The sequence below is a fragment of the Aquarana catesbeiana genome, linkage group LG06 (assembly GCF_042186555.1).
Source record: "Aquarana catesbeiana isolate 2022-GZ linkage group LG06, ASM4218655v1, whole genome shotgun sequence".
Classification (NCBI taxonomy): Eukaryota; Metazoa; Chordata; class Amphibia; order Anura; family Ranidae; genus Aquarana; species Aquarana catesbeiana.
In genome coordinates this window covers 62,148,455-62,169,377 of record NC_133329.1, presented here as the reverse complement: position 1 = coordinate 62,169,377, position 20,923 = coordinate 62,148,455, and the positions used below count along the sequence as shown (strand labels likewise).

General features: G+C 45.7%; 1 protein-coding gene across 1 annotated transcript in view; it reads left to right on the top strand.

Moving 5' to 3' along the window:
• Nucleotides 1-2,162: 2,162 nt before the first annotated feature.
• Nucleotides 2,163-20,923, top strand: part of LOC141148551 (neural cell adhesion molecule 1-like) — a 68,297-nt gene continuing 49,536 nt past the window's right edge. The window contains exon 1 of the mRNA XM_073636100.1: nucleotides 2,163-2,405. Coding sequence (XP_073492201.1) covers nucleotides 2,216-2,405 — 190 coding nt within the window. The 5' untranslated portion in view covers nucleotides 2,163-2,215. The remainder of the gene's footprint in view (nucleotides 2,406-20,923) is intronic.

The following is a 20,923-nucleotide window of genomic DNA, read 5'->3' as shown; positions in this document are numbered from 1 at the left end:
ATGTGGGGGGGATCTGTGCTGTGAGGGTGATGGGGGGAGGATTTATGTTAAGATGAGGGATTTGGAGGGGAAACGATTTGTTATGGAGGGGGGTGAATTTGGTGGGGAGAGAATTGGTGCTGGGGGGGGGGTGAAAGGATTTGTGTCAGGGGGAGTTATGCTGGGGTAGGTGCGGAGGTATTAGTGCTAGAAGATGGATTAGGGGGAGGGGGTTGTGCTGGGAGGTGGAATTTGGGCTTAGAGGAGGGATTGGATGGAGAGGATTTGTCCTGTGCAGGTGGGATTTGTGGGGGGAGGGGCTTGTGCTAGGAGGGGATATTTTGGAGGGGGGATTTGTCCTAGGAGGCGGATTTTGGGGGCGCAGATAGTATTTGTGCTAGGAGGGGGAATTGGGAGGGGGAAATTATATTTACCAATTTTCAGCGCTGTCACACCTTGAATGACAATTGCGCAGTCATGCAACGCTGTACCCAAACTAAATCATGACAGATCAAGACAGAGCTTTCTATTGGTGGTATTCAATCACCACTGGGTTTTTTATTATTTGTTAAACAAGCGAAAAAAAAGACAAAAAAATTTGTGAAAAAAAGCCTTTTTTCTTAGTTTCTGCTAAAACATTTTGCACATAAGTAATTTTTCTTCTTCGCTGATGAGGCTGCACTAATGGACACTGATTGGCCTGCACTGACGAGGACGCATTGATGAGGCAGCACTGATGGGCACTAATTGGCACTGATGGGGCTGCAGTGATGGGCGGCACTGACGAGGATGCATTGATGAGGCTGCACTAATGGACACTGATTGGCACTGATGAGGCTGCAATGATGGGCTGCACAGATGGGGCTGCACTAATGGACACTGATTGGCACTGATGGGGCTGCAATGATGGGCGGCACTGATGAGGACGCATTGATGAGGCTGCACTGATGAGGCTGCACTAATGGACACTGATTGGCACTGATGAGGCTGCAATCATGGGCTGCACGGATGGGGCTGCACTAATGGACACCGATTGGCACTGATGGGACTACACTGACGAGGATGCATTGATAAGGCTGCACTGATCTGCCTGCACTGATGAACACTGGCACTGATGGGGCTGCACTGATGAGGCTGCAATGATGGGCTGCACTGATAGGCTGCACTGATGGGCACTGGTAGGCTGCACTGATGGGCACTGGTAGGCTGCACTGATGGGCACTGGTAGGCTGCACTGATGGGCACTGGTAGGCTGCATTGATGGGCACTGGTAGGCTGCATTGATGGGCACTGATAGGCTGCACTGATGGGCACTGATAGGCTGCACTGATGGGCACTGGTAGGCTGCACTGATGGGCACTGGTAGGCTGCACTGATGGGCACTGGTAGGCTGCACTGATGGGCACTGGTAGGCTGCATTGATGGGCACTGGTAGGCTGCATTGATGGGCACTGATAGGCTGCACTGATGGGCACTGATAGGCTGCACTGATGGGCACTGATAGGCTGCACTGATGGGCACTGGTAGGCTGCACTGATGGGCACTGGTAGGCTGCACTGATGGGCACTGATAGGCTGCACTGATGGGGCTGCAATGATGGGCTGCACTGACTAGGACACATTTATGAATCTACACTGATGGACACTGATAGGCTGCTTTGATGGGGCTGCACTGATTATCAGTGTAAATGTGCGCTGTCGCAGGATAGCCGGTTCTCAGCCTTCCTGTCCTCACACAGTGACAGCGCTGAGGAAAGGAAAAGGCGATCACCAGCATTTGTTTAGATGGGATCAGCTGTGATTGGCCCTTTATCCCAAAGTAATTTAGATTTTTTTATTTTTTTTGATTTTCATTTTGTTTGTACGTTTTATAGCAGAGAGGAAAAAAATATTGTTTTTTCCTCCAAATTTTTTTTTATTTGAAAAAATAAAAAACCCAGAAATAGAGAGAGCTCCTATTGTGTGAAAAAAATGATACAAATTGCCAGTTGAAATAGCGCAGTGCTGAATAGCAAAAAATGACCTGGTCATGAAGGGGGTTAAATCTTCCAGGGCTGAAGTGGTTAAATCTTTACTTAGTGATCCTTTAGTCAGGTATTGTAGAGGAATCTCTTCTTTCGTCAACCAAACCGGTTTAAAGTTATGAACAGAATGAAGGAAGGTAAAGAATGGTTACCAGTCACAAATAAACAAACACAAACAAACGTATTGAAAGCGATGTCTTGGCAATAAGGAAAATGAAAGAATCCTTATCTGAGTTCAGCCTTCTTCTTTGCGAACAAAGTCTAGGTAACTGGAGCGACCTTGTCATCGTTCTCAACAGCTGCGGACACCGGGGGGGGGGGGTCCCCACTTTACCTAAAAGAGAAACAAACAACATAATGAATGGAAGAACGGTTTGGCTTTTCCTTCTTCTGTGCTCCACAGGTCAGTTACAATTTATGTTTTCACAATATTTGTGCACCAAATGCATATTTTCAGGAAAAAAATGTACTAAAAAGACGGTTCTGCCCCTTTCACACGGGCTGTCCAATCAGATCCGACTGTCCGTTTTTCCAGGCAGACCTGTTTGGACGCTCCATTCACCCCTGTGGAGCGGCGGATGTCAACGGTGACATGTCATCATGTGACATTCGCCGCGATCCGGTCCACGAAATCCAGGCGGGTGGTGATCCTATTTTCCTATCAGTCGATCGGATCGGATGAAAACGGACAGACAGGTCTTCACCCGATTTCCCCATAGAGGAGAGTGGAACTGGGTCCATCTCTGCTCTGCACAGTGAGCGGACACGGACCTGTCATCCGCCTGCTTAGCGGGGATCAGCGGAGCGATTTTCCCCCCCACTGAGCGAGTGAAGTCCGTCTAAGGCCTGATTCACACCTATGCAGTTTTAGTGCTTTTTGCAGATATGCTCTACAGTCCATTTAACATGGTTTCCTATGGAAGACGTTCTGTAGTGCAAATCTGCAAAATGCAAAAAACACAAAATACACATAGGTGTGAATCCAGCCGGAGGCGCCCGTGTGAAAGGGGTCTTGGTGTAAACAAACACAATATAATACACGTGTTTTAGGTCAAATATAAAAGACGAAGTTGTCTCAAATAAAGGGATACATGTCAAGCCTTAAAATTGCACGCAATAAAATGGCAAAAAACGACTGTACCCAAAAATGTCCATAGGTGATACTTTAATGATTACGTGCACGCCCTATGCGTACGTTTGCATTTGGGTTTCTACAGGGATGACAGTGATGATTTTAATTTTTTTGTGTAATTTGTATTTGTATTTTATTTACTTTTTTACATGTAACTTTATTAATGATGAGCCCCCCTATGTGATAACATTGGGCAGATGAGAGGTCCTCCCTTAAGCTGGATTCACACCTAGGCATTTTTGGTGCTTTGTGCATTTTGCAGATTTGCACTACAGTCCATTTAACATGGTTTCCTATGGAACTCGTTCTGTAGTGCAAATCTGCAAAATGCAAAAAGCACTAAAAAGGCATAGGTGTGAATCCAGCCTTAGGCCCCTTTCACACTGGGGCGGTAGGGGGCGTCGGCGGTAAAACAACGCTATTTTTAGCGCTGCTTTACCGTCGTTTTTTGCGGTGGTATTCGGCCGCTAGCGGTGCGGTTTTAACCCCCGCTGGTGGCCGAAAAAGGGTTAAAACCGCTCGCATAGCAACGCTATAGCTGTGGTATAGCCGCGCTGCCCCATTGATTTCAATGGGCAGGAGCGGTTTAGGAGTGGTGAATACACCGCTCCTTCACCGCTCCAAAGATGCAGCTTGCAGGAGTTTGTTCTTCTCCTGCCAGCGCACCGCTTCAGTGTGAAAGCCCTCACACTGAAGAAACAGTAGAGGCAGTTTTAGGTCGGTTTGCAGGCGCTATTTTTAGCGCAATAACGCCTGCAAACCGCCCCAGTGTGAAAGGGGCCTTAGGCTCGATTCACATCTATGCATGTTGCTTTTGAGCGTTTCTGCAGTGTTTTTTGTGATGCTTGCCACGTTTTTGAGCGGCGTTTTTGCAGCGTTTTTGCGCTTTTTTTTACAGTAAAAAAAAAACGCAAAACACGTCAAAAACGCTGTAAAAATGCTGTACTTGCGTTTTTAAAGCTGGTCCATTGAATTCTATTACATGCAAAACGCTGCATTTTGCATGAAAAAAAGTCCCTGACCCTTTCCAAAAATGCAGAGGTACAAAAAAGCATTGATGTGAACATGTTCCATAGGAACCCATGTTAAAAAATTCCCATGCATTTCTGCAAAATGCATCAAAAAACGCGCTAGTGTGAATGGAGCCTTAGGCCCCATTCACACTAGCGCGTTTTTTGATGCATTTTGCATTTTGCAGAAATGCACGGGAATTTTTTAACATGGGTTCCTATGGAACATGTTCACATCAATGCTTTTTTGTATCTCTGCGTTTTTGGAAAGGGTCGGGGACTTTTTTTCATGCAAAAAGCAGCGTTTTGCATGTAATGGATTTCAATGGACAAGCATCAAAAACGCAAGTGCACCGTTTTTGCAGCGTTTTTGATGCTTTTTTGGTGCGTTTTTGCCTTTTTTTTTTTTTTTGTAATTTTTTTTTAAGACTGTAAAAAAAAATGAAAAAAAAAAAAAAAAAAAAAACGCAAAACGCAAATCGCGGCAAAAACGCGGCTCAAAAACGTGCCAAGCATGAAAAAAAAACCTCCAAAAACGCTCAAAAGCAACATGCATAGGTGTGAATCGAGCCTAATGGAGACATAAAGGGGATAATTTACTAAAACTGAAGGGTGCACAATCTGCTGCAGCTGTGCAAAGAAACCAATCAGCTTCTAACTTCAGCTTGTTCAATCAAAACCCCTTTCACACTGCAGGCGTTTTTCAGGCGCTTTAGCACTAAAAATAGCACCTGAAAAAAGCCTCAGCTGCAATCCCAGTGTGAAAGTCAGGGGGGGGTCTCACACTGGGACGCTGCGCTGACAGGACGTCAAAAAAAGTCCTGCAAGCAGCTTCTTTGCAGCGCTTTAGGAGCAGTGTATACACCGCTCCTAAAGTGCCCCTGCCCATTGAAATCAATGGGCAGCACCGCCGGAAAAGCTCCACTGCAGCGGCGATTTGCAGGCGCTTTTGACCGCCCCGAAAAGCGCCGCAAAAACGACGGTAAAGCGCTGCTAAAAATAGCAGCGCTTTACCACCGACGCCGGCAGTGTGAAAGTGCCCTAAACTCTGACAATAAAAAAACTGAAAGCTGATTGGTTTCTGTGTACAGCTGCTTCAGATTTGCACACTTCAGTTTTTGTAAGGCTACTTTCACTCTGTGGCCGCTCGTTTTAGTGGCGCATTTTGTCCACTAGCGGGATGCTTTTAACCACTTGCTTACTGGGCACTTAAACCCCCCTCCTGCCCAGACCCTTTGAATGACAATTGCGCAGTCATACAACACTGTACCCAAATGAAATTTTTATCATTTTTACCCCCCGCCGGCTACGGCGATCGGATTCGATCAGGAACCGATCAATCCCCAGGCCCAGGCCAATGAAATCTGGCCTGGACCTGGTGATCGGTCCTGACGAATGATATTCTTCCCCTATCTGTGTAACTGTAAACACTGACAGGGGAAGTGATGTCATCTCTCCTCGTGTTGGTCTTTTCCGTTCCAGACCGAGGAGAGAGCATCTAAAAGTGAGTTGCACAACACTACACTGACACCAGGTCACATAGGCACATTATTCATCTTCCGATCACCCCCCCCCCCCCCCCCAGTTAACCCCTTCACCACCTGTCACTGTTTCACCCAGTACAGCAATCAGATTTTTTCTTTTTATCTCTGTACTAGTGTCATTAGTGACACTAATCAGTGTTAGGGTAATTAGTCTTAGGCCCAGATAGGTCTAGGGACCCCCCCTAACCCCCCCAAATAAAGGTTTAACCCCTTGATTACCCCATGTCACCTGTGATCACAGTATGAGTGTCACAGGTGATGCAGTTTAGCTAAATTTTCCCAAGGCGTCTTTCAGGACAGCACCTGAGAGATAGTGACTCCTCCCACCGGACCATAGGAAACACCTTCTTCCTCCAGACTTTAAAGGGAGGCACCTCCCTACCATACCTCAGCTTTTGTGTTTCCTCCGGCCCAGAGGGAACATCTTTTTGGGAGGGGAGTCAATGTCTCTCGGGTGCTCCTGGGAGACGGGGCTTCCTTTTCTTTTCCTCCACAAGAGACCCGCTGTCCTCCCGGCCTACCCAAGCAACAGCAGCGGTAGCAATTGGGCTCCTCTTCCCCTCCTAGTGCTCGGTGAGAGCCGAAGATCTGGTGGCCCGCGCGGCCGTAGGAAAATTCGGAAGAAGAGGGTGAGGAAGCTGAGGTGGCTCCTTCCAAATTTAAGCTATCCCTTGAGGAGGTGGACGGGCTCCTTAAAGCTATTCATGTTACGCTTGGCTTAAGTGAGGAAAAGAAGGAATTATCTCTTCATGACCGCATGTATGCAGGGTTAAATGAACCTAAGGGCCAAACATTTCCGGTCCATTCGGTCATTTCTGACACCATTGCTAAGGAATGGCAAGAAAGGATCCAGAAAGAAAACCCTTTTTTTCCAGAGCCCACAAAAGGCGCTTCCCTTTTGAGGAGGACCCTTCTGCGGTGTGGAATAAGGTGCCCAGGTTGGATGCTGCATTTTCCCAGGTCTCAAGATCCACAGACCTGTCTTCTGAAGACATGGGGGTTCTGAAGGATCCAATGGACAAACGCATGGATCTTTTGCTCAAGAGATCATGGCAATCAATCATGAGCAATTTAAAGCCAGCAATGGCCACAACATGTGTAGCCAGAATCTGGAATACTGGGTGAACCAACTTAGATCACATATAGTGGCAGATTCCCCCAAGCAGGAGATCTTAGATTCCTTTCCTACCCTGATCTCGGCAGTTGATTATATTGCGGATGCTTCGGCTGAAACAATCAAAATGTCAGCTAGGTCTGCAGCTTTGACAAATGCTGCAAGAAGAGCTTTATGGCTAAAAACCTAGCCATGTGATACAGCTTCAAAGAGCAAGCTTTGTGGTATTCCCTTTTCAGGTGACCTTCTTTTTGGCCCTGATCTAGATAATATCCTAGACAGAACTGCCGATAAAAAGAAGACCTTTCCGGTCAAAAAGAAAAAGCAGGCCCCAAAACGTCTTTTTCAACCTCAAAAAGCTCAAGAGCAGGACAGTAAGTTTCAGGGGAGGAGGAAAAATTGGTCCGCACAAAAAGCGAAGGGTAAAGGCGGAATTCTCTTCCGTCCTCCTTCACAGAAATCGCAATGACTCTTCGCTGCGGGTAGGCGGAAGATTACGAGAGTTTCTTCCGCAGTGGTCAGGGATAACTTCAAATCAGTTTATTCTGATCACTCTCTCGCAGGGCTATACTCTCGAGTTTTCCAGAAGCCCCCCAAGAAGGTTTCTGATAACAAATACCCCTCGAGATCCAATAAGGGCCTGGCCATGAAGTAATCTCTCGAGGAACTGATGCAGCAGGGTGATGTAGTAATCCCAGTGCCACCAAATTAACAGCAGGAGGGGTTCTATTCGCATGTCTTCCTGGTAAAAAAAACCAACAGGAAGATTTTGATTGATTCTCAATCTAAAGTCGCTAAACGTAGCCATCAAATACAGAAAGTTCAAGATGGACTCAATTTTCACTGCCAAAAAGCTACTGACTCCAGGTTGCTTCATGGCGTCAGTGGATTTAAAAGATGCATACCTGCATATTCCAATCTCGTCCCAGTCCCAGAGGTTTCTCAGGTTGGCGGTAAGGATGGAAGGCAGAATTCAGCATGTACAATTCAGAGCCTTACCCTTCGGGCTATCATCCGCATCCCGAATTTTCACCAAGGTGATGGCAGAGGCCCTAGCTCCCCCTCGTCTTCAAGGAATCGCAGTAATTCCTTATATTGACAATCTATTTTTCGCCCCCTCGAGAGGAATTGCGGAGCAATTTAGGCAGAGCATCCAGCCATCTGCAGTCTCTTGGATGGATTCTAAATCTCCAAACATCTTCCCTGGACCCATCTCAGGAGAATCGGTTTCTAGGGTATATAATATATTCTGTAGATCAGAGGATCTTTCTTCCTTCAGAGAAGAAGGAAAAAATCCAGGATACAGTGTCTTTACTGCAGACCAACCAGCAGCTGACGGTAAGGCGGGTCATGTCAGCTCTGGGTGTTCTGACTTCGTCAATGCCGGCTGTTCAGTGGGCAAGGCTACACTTCAGACATCTGCAGGCTTTTCTTCTGAGAGCTTGGGATCACAATTTGGAATCCCTAGAATCAGAGGTAAAAATTCCAACCCAGGTGAAAAGATCACTATGGTGGTGGAAGAGGCAGGATATCCTATCGGAAGGGTTAGTCTGGGCCTTTCCAATCGAAAAAGGCCGACAACCGGTGCCAGTTCCTGGGGTTGGGGGGCCCACCTAGGAAAGGGTTTCACTCAGGGAAGCTGGTCCAGGAAAGAGGCAACAAGGTCCTCAAACTGGAGAGAGCTCAAGGCGATTGACTTGGCTCTGAAGTCATTTGCTCAGGGTCTTCAAGCTCAGCATGTTCAAATACTAACAGACAATGCCACGGCCGTGGCTTATATAAACAGGCAGGGAGGTACAAGGAGCAAATCGCTGCAAGTACTAACCATGAACATTCTTCGGTGGGCAGAAGGACACTTGCTGTCTCTATCAGCAGTCCACCTAAAGGGGTCTCTGAACAGGGTGACGGATTTCCTGAGCAGGAACCCCATTCAGGAAGCAGAATGGTCACTGAACACAGAAGTTTTCGCTATGATTGCCGAAAAATGGGGGCTGCCAGAGGTGAACCTGTTCGCCTCAAAGGAGAACGCCCTAGTTCCGCAACTTTTTTCCCTAAACAATCACGATGGGTCACTAGGGATAGATGCTTTGGCGTATCCATGGAAATTCCATCTTTGCTACGCTTTCCCCCCATTCCAGGTAATTCCCTTAATATTAAGAAAAATTCAGAAGGAAATGGTACCAGTCATCCTAATCACACCCTTTTGGCCGGTTTTCAACCGTCCTGAGAATGGCGGTCAAGCCTTATTGGCATCTGCCCCCAGGCACAATTTACTATTACAAAGTCCCGTAAATAATCCAGAGGTAGCCACTTTGGTGCTCACAGCCTGGTATCTGAAGAGCAGCTCCTAAAAAGCAAGGGCTTTTCCAACCGGTTGATTTCAACACTATTATCAAGTAGGAAAAAGGTGACTAGGGACATTTATTTCAAGGTCTGGAAGGTTTATAATACATGGTGTAATTCATCTGCCCAGGACCCAGGGAGTCTTGTTACTATTCTGGAGTTTTTACAGGTTGGAGCTGACAAGGGGCTAGCAGTTAGTACCTTGAAGGTGCAGGTTGCTGCGCTAGCAGTGTTCTTAGAAAAATCTGTGGCCTCAAATCCGTTGGTAACCAGATTCTTTAGATCTCTTACGAGATCCAGACCAGCACCGCTTAGGTTTTTTCCTAAATGGGATCTGTTGATAGTCCTTCAGTCTCTAACAAAGAGTCCCTTTAAACCTTTGGAAGAAGCGCCACTCAGATATCTCACTTTTAAGTTTGTGTTTCTGATTGCCATGGTCTCTGCACGCAGGATCAGTGAGCTTAACGCTTTATCAATTAAGGAACCCTATTTGTCTATCCTTCCAGATAGGGTGATACTTAGGACAGATCAGAAATTAGCTTCAGTACAGAATCGTGTTCAGGACATTGTACTCCCAACCTTCTGCCCTAAGCCAGCAGGGGAGAAGAAGACTTGTTTCCACATGTTGGATGTCAGAAGGACTTTGTTATGTTACTTGGAAAGAACAAAGCTCTTTAGACGTTCAGATTCACTGTGCTATTTTCGGGCAACAGGAAAGGTTGCCAGGCTTCTAAGGTTTCTTTAGCAAGGTGGCTGAAACTATCCATTTCAGAGGCTTAATCGCATGCGGGTGTGTCTCCACCAGCAGGAATTTCTGCACACTCAACAAGAGCACTAGCGGCCACTTGGGCAGAGAGAGCTGGTGCCACCCCTGAACAAATTTGCAAGGCGGCAACATGGTCAAGTTTTCACACATTCGTGAAACATTACAGGCTGGACCTCGCATCTGCTAATGATCAGGCGTTTGGCAGAAAGGTCCTGCAAGCGGATCAATATCTTATCTGATCAGATCTATACTAGCGCCTCCAGCAGTTTAGGGTTCCCAAAAACGCAGCGTTAGCGGGATCAGCCCAGATACCTGCTAGCACCTGCGTTTAGCCCCTATGCCCAGCCCTGCCCACCCAAGTGCAGTATCGATCGATCACTGTCACTTACAAAACAAAACACACATAACTGCAGTGTTCGCAGATTCAGACCTGATCCCTGTGATCGCTAACAGTTTTTTTGGTAGCGTTTGAATCAGTCGCTAACAGTCAGGAGCTTTTTTTACCTGTGATTCTCACTATTGTACCAATAAATTTAGAGACCAAAATGGCAAATCGAAGGTACACTAGTGAAAAGGCCTACATGTTTCTGAGCATGACAGATAGTGAAGAGGAAGTCACTCATCTGTCAGATTCAGGCTCAGAATATAAACCTGTAGACAGCAGCGGCACCCTGACAGATAGCTCTGACGACGGAGTTGTGGCCCCTGCCAAGGTCAGGCGTACCAGACCCCGATCTTCTTCTGCTGTTGTTGAGGTGCAAGAAGCGCAGGTCCCTCGTATGGAGCAGAGCAGTACCTTCTGGTGAACTGGCAATCACCAGCGGCCTAGTATACCCTGGTCGTACATCCAGCGCTGCAGTAACACGTGCTGACGCGGCGAGTCCCATAAGTGCAGTTCAAGCTGGCGAGGTGGCAAGCACGAGTAGTGTCCCGCTGCCACCAAGAAGAAGACAAAGACAGGCCCGTCGAGCCCATAGTGCCCTTCCGGCAGAATTCGCCAATCCTAATTGGGAACCCACCACTTCTGCAGCACCCGTACTTCCCCCATTCACTGGCTAACCCGGAATTCAGGTGGAAACAGTTGATTTTACGTCACTTGATTTTTATTCGCTGTTTTTCACCGAAGATCTCTATATATCTATTGTGGACCAAAGCAATTTATACGCTGGTCAACACATCGCCGCTAATCCCCAGTCCTCCCTTGCCAGAGATTGGAGACCAATTACAGTTTCCAAATTTAAGCTCTTTCTGGGCCTTTCCCTCAACATGGGCATAACTAAAAAGAGTGAGTTGTGGTCATATTGGTCCACTGACCCAATTCACCATATGCCCGTGTTCTCTGCCTCCATGACCAGGGCACGATACGAGCAGATCTTGCGGTTCATGCACTTCAATGGCAATTAATTCTGTTGTCCTCGGGGTGACCCTGGATACAATCGGCCCTACAAAATTCGGCCCCTCGTAAACCATTTCAACCATTTTGCAGCCTTCTTTACTCCCTATCAAGTTGTCTGCGTTGATGAGTCCCTTATTAAGTTTTCTGGCCACTTGTCATTCAAACAGTACCTTCCCAGCAAGCGTGCCAGATACGGGGTCAAGATGTATAAGCTCTGTAACAGTGCAACAGGCTATACATGTAGTTTTATGGTTTACGAGGGAAGAGAGAGTTCCGTATAGCAGCCGAACTGCCCAGATTACATAGGGAGCGCTGGCAAGATTGTGTGGGACTTGGTGTCACCCAATTATTACAAACAAGTCACTTGTTTGATCATCAAATTGGAGCATGTGGCACCGAGCGATCTAATCGCCGGGGCTTTCCCCAGCGGCTTGTAGATTCCCGTCTTAGGCTGGGGGAGAGAGCCTGCTTGCAGTGTAATAATTTGCTCGCTATGAAGTGGAGGGATAATAAGAATGTTTTCGTTCTTACCTCCCTTCATTCAGACACGACGGTCCAAATTCCTATGGCGACTGGTGTTGTGGAGAAACCCCTCTGTGTCCACGAATATAACCTTAATATGGGAGGGGTAGACCTCAACGACCAGTTGTTGGCGCCGTACCTAGTTGCCGTTAAGGCCAGACGCTGGTACAAGAAAGTGTCTGTTTGTTTATTTCAATTGGCTTTACTGAATACTTTTGTGCTATACAGAGCTTCAGGACGACTGGATCCTTCCTTAAATTCCAGAAAGAGATCATCACAGCCCTTCTGTTTCCAGACGGTGCTCTCTCCCAACTTCCCAATCCAAATGCAGGTAAGCCGGCTGCATAAAAGGCATTTTCCACATGTCCTCTCTGGTACCCCTACCCAAAGAACACCCAAAGAAGATGTCGTGTCTGTAGAAAGCGCAGATTTAGGCGTGACACCCGCTTTTTATTGTCCCTCCTGTCCTGACCATCCTGGTCTTTGCATTGGTGACTGTTTCGAACACTACCATACAACTAGTTGAGTATTAGCGTAGGGTACAGCACCACATAGTCATAGGCACAATGTACACAGGGTCTTGGGGTCTCGAAAGATGGTCACATTTAGAGAGACTCTAATCTGCAACGTTCAGTTTATAGTTTTTTTACAGTTTTTATAAAAAAAAAAAAAAAAAAAAAGCATTTTATCACAACGGACCCCGGTACAGGACCCCGAAAACCAATCAGCGCCTATGTTTTTTATAACAAAAAGTAGAAAATATCATTTTTTTCAAATTTTCGGGTTTTTTTTCTGTTTATATCGCAAAAAAAAAAAAAAATCGCAGAGGCAATCAAATACCATTAAAAGAAAGCTCTATTTGTGAAAAAAAAAAGGACGCAAATTTTGTTTGGGTACAACATTGCATGACCACGCAATTACCAGTTAAAGCATCGCAGTGCCAAATTGTAAAAAGTCCTCCGGTCATTGAGCTGCCAAATCCTCCGGGGCTGAAGTGGTTAAAGACGTCCTGGAATCAAAGTCCTTGAATACATAATTTACAGCACTGGGTATATGTACACATAAACATATAAAGGAACAGATCAGAGGAGAAGGCTCTTCTTCTAAGTGCAGTAATAAAACACTTTACTGACAAGGAAGGGCTAAAACTATTTCCAAGATGGAAGTGAAAAACAGCCATGTCAAGGATGCAATCAATGCATTGATATGCTTGTTTTTTTTCACTTCCATCTTGTAAGTAGTTTTAGGCCCTTCCTTGTCATTAACCAGCCCCGGAAGGATTTACCCCCTTAATGACCAGGCCATTTTTTTTGCGGTACGGCACTGTATTGCTTTAACTGACAATTGCGCGGTTGTGCGGCGCTGTACCTAAATAAAATTGATGTCCTAATTTTCTGAAAAATAAAGCTTTCTTTTGGTGGTATTTGATCACTTCTGCGGTTTTTATTATTTTATTAAACAAAAAAAGATCAAGTTTGAAAAAAAACCAAAACAATATTTTTTTACTTTCTGCTATAAAACATATCAAATAAAAAAATTAAAAAATCTAATTTCTTCATCAATTTAGGCCAATATGTATTCTACTACATATTTTTGGTATAAAAAATCCCAATAAACGTATATTGATTGGTTTGTGCAAAAGTTAGAACATCTACAAACTATGGGATAGATTTATGGACTTTTTTTTATTGTTTTTACTAGTATTGGCGGCGATCAGCGATTTTTAGCAGGACTGAGACATTGAGGCAGACAACTCACTAAGTGACACTTTTTGGGGACCAGTGACACTAATACAGCGATCAGTGCTAAAAAAAAAAAGCACTTTCATTGTATAAATGACATTGGCAGGGAAAGGGTTAACACCAGGGGCATTCAAAGGGTTAAGTGTGTCCCTAGGGGGTGCTTGCTTACTGTTCAGGGGATGGTCTGACTAGGGGAAGTGCAGAGATCTGTGTTCCTGCTTAGCAAGAACACAAGATCTCCATGTTCTCCCCTGACAGAATGCCAATCTGCCTTGTTTACATAAGCAGATCGCCGTTCTGCTTCTCTGGGGAATGACTGCTGATTGGCTCCCCATCTGTCCCAATTAGCATGCGCTGATTGGACAGAGGCTCCTACATGGAGCGGCGTACAGGTACGTCGATTCACGCAGCCGGGCCGCCTTGTCACAGTAAATGTGCAGAAGGTGGTCTTGAAGAGGTTAATCACATTTTAAGTTAAGTACTGTTTGTTAAAGTCTCCTAGTAATCCAGAGAGCCCTATTCTCCACACTCCGTATAAAGAAACAGGAATTCAAAGTAGCAGCTGGACAAGGATTGAGATATATAGAGAGTGTGTGTGTGTATGTGTGTGTGTGTGTGTGTGTATGTATGTATATGTGTGTATATGTGTATATATATATATATGTGTGTATATATATATATATATATATATACAGTATCTCACAAAAGTGAGTACACCCCTCACATGTTTGTAAATATTTTATTCTTTTCATGTGACAACACTGAAGAAATGACACTTGTCTACAATGTAAAGTAGTGAGTGTTCAGCGTGTATAACAGTGTAAATTTGATGTCCCCTCAAAATAACTCAACACACAGCCATTAATGTCTAAACCGCTGGCAACAAAAGTGAGTACACCCCTAAGTGAAAAATGTCCAAATTGGGCCCAAAGTGTCAATATTTTGTGTGGCCACCATTATTTTCCAGCACTGCCTTAACCCCTCTTGGGCATGGAGTTCACCAGAGCTTCACAGGTTACCACTGGAGTCCTCTTCCACTCCTCCATGATGACATCACAGAGCTGACGGATGTTAGAGGACCTTGCGCTCCTCCACCTTCCATTTGAGGATGCCCCACAGATGCTCAATAGGGTTTAGGTCTGGAGACATGCTTGGCCAGTCTATTACCTTTACCCTCAGCTTCTTTAGCAAGGCAGTGGGTCATCTTTGAGGTGTGTTTGGGGTCGTTATCATGTTTTGAATCCTCCCCTGCGGCCCAGTCTCTGAAGGGGGGGGATCATGCTCTGCTTCAGTATGTCACAGTACATGTTGGCATTCATGGTTCCCTCAATGAACTGTAGCTCCCCAGTTCCGGCAGCACTCATGCAGCCCCAGACCATGACACTCCCACCACCAGCACCATGCTGTAGGCAAGACACACTTGTCTTTGTACTCCTCACCTGGTTGCCGCCACACACGCTTGACACCATCTAAACCAAATAAGTTTATCTTGGTCTCATCAGACCACGGGACATGGTTCCAGTAATCCATGTCCTTAGTCTGCTTGTCTTCAGCAAACTGTTTGCCGCCCTTCTGGGATGACAGCCATGCAGAACAATTTGATGCAGTGTGCGGCGTATGGTCTGAGCACTGACAGGCTGACCCCCCCCCCCTTCAACCTCTGCAGCAATGCTGGCAGCACTCATATGTCTATTTCCCAAAAACAACCTCTGGATATGACGCTGAGCACGTGCACTCAGCTTCTTTGGTCGACCATGGCGAGGCCTGTTCTGAGTGGAACCTGTCCTGTTATACCGCTGTATGGTCTTGACCACCGTGCTGCAGCTCAGTTTCAGGGACTTGGCGATCTTCTTATAGCCTAGGCCATCTTTATGTAGAGCAACAATTCTTTTTTTTCAGATTCTCAGAGTTCTTTGCCATGAGGTGCAATGTTTGAACTTCCAGTGACCAGTATAAGAGAGTGAGAGCGATAACACCAAATTTACACACCTGCTCCCCATTCACACCTGGGACCTTGTAACACTAATGAGTCACATGAAATGGCTAAATGGGCCCAATTTAGACATTTTCACTTAGGGGTGTACTGACTTTTGTTGCCAGCGGTTTAGACATTAATGGCTGTGTGTTGAGTTATTTTGAGGGGACAGAAAATTTACACTGTTACACAAGCTGTACACTCACTACTTTACATTGTACCAAAGTGTCATTTCTTCAGTGTTGTCACATGAAAAGATAGAATAAAATATTTACAAAAATGTGAGGGGGTTGTACTCACTTTTGTGAGATACTGTGTGTGTGTATGTGTGTATATATGTGTGTGTGTGTGTATATATATATATATATATATATATATACACACACACACAGTATAAATATTTTTTGGAAAACAACTGACGTGTTTCAAGAAAAACTCTTCTTCAGAGGTGTTTCTAGCCAAGGGTTATTGCCCAACATGCTGCATCTAAAATCAGAGATGATTACTGGTTCCTCCACCATATGTAGGCCTATTACCAGGAAGGAGCCTATTCCACAAAGGCTCATCTGCTGAGGTCTGACATGAAGGTCAAAAATCCAAATCTTCAATTGGTTATTAATATACTAGGAAAAGTTTGACGGATGTTGGAAAGACTTTGTTATGCCGCGTACACACGGTCGGACTTTCCGACGGGAAATGTTGGATGTGAGCTTGTTGGGGGAAAGTCCGACCGTGTGTATGCTCCATCGAACATTTGCTGTCGGACTTTCCGCCAACAAATGTTTGATAGCAGGATCTCAAATTTTCCGCCAACAAAACTTTGTTGTCGGAAAGTCTGATCGTGTGTACACAAGTCCGTCGCAACTAAAGTTCACGCATGCTCGGAATCAAGCAGAAGGAGCCGCACTGGCTGTTGAACCTCCCTTTTCTCGGCTCGTTGCACGTCACCGCGTTCCCACATTCCTAATTGTTGGCCAACATTTGTGTGACCGTGTAGACGAGTTTGAGCCAACAACCTTCGAACAAAAATCCACGGTTATGTTGGTGGAAAGTCCGATCGTGTGTACGGGGCATAAGGGTATAGGAGTTACCAAGCTTGTCAAAACACCCACTCAGGTGGTGAAAAAACGGGGGTTGAGAGTAGAAGTCCAAACCTTCTCAACAACGACATCTACTGGCTTGTACATTCAGTCATTCAGTTCATAATGAACATTCCTAATCATTCATGGCATCTGCACCACAAAACAGGGGCCTCAGAAAACTTCACAAGTCTCCTCAGCACACATCCATTGTGATTTTGTTTTTTTGTTTTTTTAAATAGTTACATACAGTAGTACAGATAGACACCAGTCCATCCAGTTCAACCTGTGTGGGTGTGTATGTTAGTGTTTAAATAGTCTATAAGGTCTACCGAAACGAAGTTCCCCTATCTCCAAATAGTATGATGACAGCTGCTAGCACGTCCCGTACTAAGCCCCGGTTCACACGGGGGCAATACGACTTGCAGGCCGACTCTGTGAGGTGACCTGCACGCGACTTCAGCGGCGACTTGCAAAACGACTTCTGTATAGAAGTCAATGCAAGTCGCCTGAAGTCGCCCCAAAAGTAGTCCAGGAACCTTTTTCTAAGTCGGAGTGACTTGAGTCGCTCCTATTAGAACGGTTCAATAGTACAGAACGGGACGCAACTTGTCAGGTGGCGCTCCTGTGTGAAATACAAAGAGATGGATAAATCATGTTCTGCGCTATCCCCTTAATGAGCTGCTGAACCTACAGCAGAAATCTAAAAAACAAAGTTGATGTGCCTATAAAATCAAATCCAAGAATGAAATAATAATATATAAGCGACTCATGTCGTCATACAGCTTACAACATCATATAACGTGAATGTACTCACATTTCATATAATATAAATATAGATACAAAAGTGGTCCATAAAGTGCCCAAGTACATATAAGTCTGTGATACTCTGACCACCCAGGATCGGTTTTCAGTGTCCTTAATACAGAGATAATAAACGTGACTTGATAGTAGGGTTGCCACTTTTTCTTCAAGCCAAACCCGAACACTTTACCAGTGCACAGTAATTTTTTTTTTTTTTTTTTACCATACACTATAGGTATGTAACAGACCTGGGACACCTTTGGGCACTCCAAAAAGAATAGTAATGTGGCGTGCATAGCGCCCCCACACCCTCCTGTCAGGCCCTGTTGAGCCACATTCCTGTCATTCCTGTCTGAATATTGTGTCCGGGTTTCAGGCGGACTGAAACCCAGACAAATAATTAAAAACCTGAACTGTCTGTGTGAATCCCAGACAGGTGGCAACCCTACTTGATAGGTGACTGTGAATATAGTGATCTGCAGCAGTGATTACACTCATGCCGCGTACACACGAGCAGACTTTCCGGCAGACTTGGTCTGACGGACCGGACCCCGTCAGAGAATTTGATCGTGTGTGGGCTCCAGCTGACTTTTTTTTCCCCAAAAGTCCGACGGACCTAGAAATAAAACATGTTTTAAATCTTTCTAACGGAATCCGCTCGTCTGTATGCTAGTCCGACGGACTAAAACCGACGCTAGGGCAGCTATTGGCTACTGGCTATCAACTTCCTTATTTTAGTCCGGTCGTACGTCATCACGTACAAAGCCGTCGGACTTTGGTGTGATCGTGTGTAGGCAAGTCCGTTCGTTTGGAAAGTCCGTCAGATAGACCGTAGGACCAGTCCGCTCGTGTGTACGCGGCATTAGGTGCTCCCCCCACCCCAAGGTAATGGCCGCTCCCCGCAGAGCGTGTGACCTCGCATTTAAGGTTGGTCAATACACGCATTTGAATCATCAAAACGGATTCCAGGTCAGGTTGCAAGGTCCAGACACTGCTCAAAGATGTAGCCTCCTCATATATAAATATCTAAAAGAAACTTCCATAGTGTGATACCGATTTAAAAGATTGTATTTAATGCAAACAAAGCCCTATTATAGGGTACTCACATGGGTCTGGTGCGTTAGCGCACCGCTCTATAACATGCCTTAAATCGCGCCAAGCCATGGATGAGATCGTGTGCTCCTACTTCATAAGACAGACCGGCTGCCTCCTGCGCCGTCCAGTCCCCTCCCCTATGTGTATGTTAGTGTTGCCAACCTACCAGATTGAAATGTACTGACATGACACCAAAAATTTACTGGCACAGCCACGTTTTTACTGACATTTCCAAAAGTTACAAAATTACATTTTTAAAGTGGTTGTAAACCCACAAAAAAAAAACAAACCTGCAAGACAAAGATATAATGAGCTAGTATACATAGCTGAAGCAACGGCATTGAAGCAATGGCACGAGCCATTGCTTCAGTGTGCATGTGCCGATGATGTTGGCACATGCTGATATAGGGGGGGATATATATATATATATATATATATATATATATATATATATATATATGGGGATACAGGGGATATCTGCTAAACGGTGCAGGTTTAGGAGATATCTGGGGTAGCTACAGGTAAGCCTTATTATAGGCTTACCTGTAGTAAAAAGTGGATTGTAAGTAGGGGTGCACCGAATTGAAATTTTGGTGCTGAAACCAATACCGAAAATGAAGGATGCACTAGGCCGAAAACCGATACCGAAAATGACAGTTTTTAAAAAACATTTATATATTTTTTTATATATAATTTTATTATATTCAACTTTTTAATTAATATCATCAATTTAAATTAATATGAATTTATTGTTTGCCATTATTGGCACCTTTAGTGCAAGAAAGGTCAAGAATAATGCAGTATGCAGTCTCTAACCAACCCTTGTATCATGTTTGCAATCACTTACTTAAACTTAAACACATCGCTAATAGTATTAGCAAAATTTCCATTCGATGCACCTCTAGCAGACATGATACAGGAGATGGTCAGAGACTGCAGACATGATACAGGAGACGGTCAGAGACTGCAGACATGATACAGGAGATGGTCAGAGACTGCAGACATGATACAAGAGATGGTCAGAGACTGCAGACATAATACAGGAGATGGTCAGAGACTGCAGACATGATACAGGAGATGGTCAGAGACTGCAGACATGATACAGGAGATGGTCAGAGACTGCAGACATGATACAGGAGATGGTCAGAGACTGCAGACATGATACAGGAGACGGTCAGAGACTGCAGACATGATACAGGAGATGGTCAGAGACTGCAGACATGATACAGGAGATGGTCAGAGACTGCAGACATGATACAGGAGATGGTCAGAGACTGCAGACATGATACAGGAGATGGTCAGAGACTGCAGACATGATACAGGAGATGGTCAGAGACTGCAGACATGATACAGGAGATGGTCAGAGACTGCAGACATGATACAGGAGATGGTCAGAGACTGCAGACATAGTACAGGAGATGGTCAGAGACTGCAGACATGATACAAGAGATGGTCAGAGACTGCAGACATGAACAGGAGATGGTCAGAGACTGCAGACATGATACAGGAGATGGTCAGAGACTGCAGACATGATACAAGAGATGGTCAGAGACAGTAGACATGATACAGGAGATGGTCAGAGACTGCAGACATGATACAGGAGATGGTCAGAGACTGCAGACATGATACAGGAGATGGTCAGAGACTACAGACATGATACAGGAGATGGTCAGAGACTGCAGACATGATACAGAGGCTGGTCAGAGACTGCAGACATGATACAAGAGGTCAATGCAGCCTCACCAGTGTCCATCAAATACAGCCTGCTTGTGCCCAGCAGTCTCACCAGTGCCCGTCATATGCAGCCTGCCTGTGCCCAGCAACCTCACCAGTGCCCGTCATATGCAGCCTATCAGTGCCCAGCAGCCTCACCAGTGCCCATCATATGCAGCCTCACCAGGGCATGTCATATGCAGCCTATCAGTGCCCAGCAGCCTCACCAGTGCCTGTCATATGCAGCCTGCCTGTGCCCAGCAACCTCACCAATGCCCGTCATATGCAGCTTCACCAGTGCCAATCATATGTAGCCTGCCTGTGCCCAGCAGCCTCACCAGTGCCTGTCATATGAAGCCTACCAGTGCCCAGCAGCCTCACCAGTGCCCAACATATGCAGCCTGCCTGTGCCCAGCAGCCTCACCAGTGTCCGTCATATGAAGCCTACCAGTGCCCAGCAGCCTCACCAGTGCCCATCATGTGTAGCATACCTGTGCCCAGCAGCCTCACCAGTGTCCATCATATGCAGCATGCCTGTGCCCAACAGCCTCACCAGTGTCTATCATATGCAGCATACCTGTACCCAACAGCCTCACCAGTGTCCATTATATGCAGAATTACCTGTGCCTGTATCAGAGTGGTGATCTCTGCGTGTCACGGAGCAGGGTTTGAATTGCCCGGGCCGC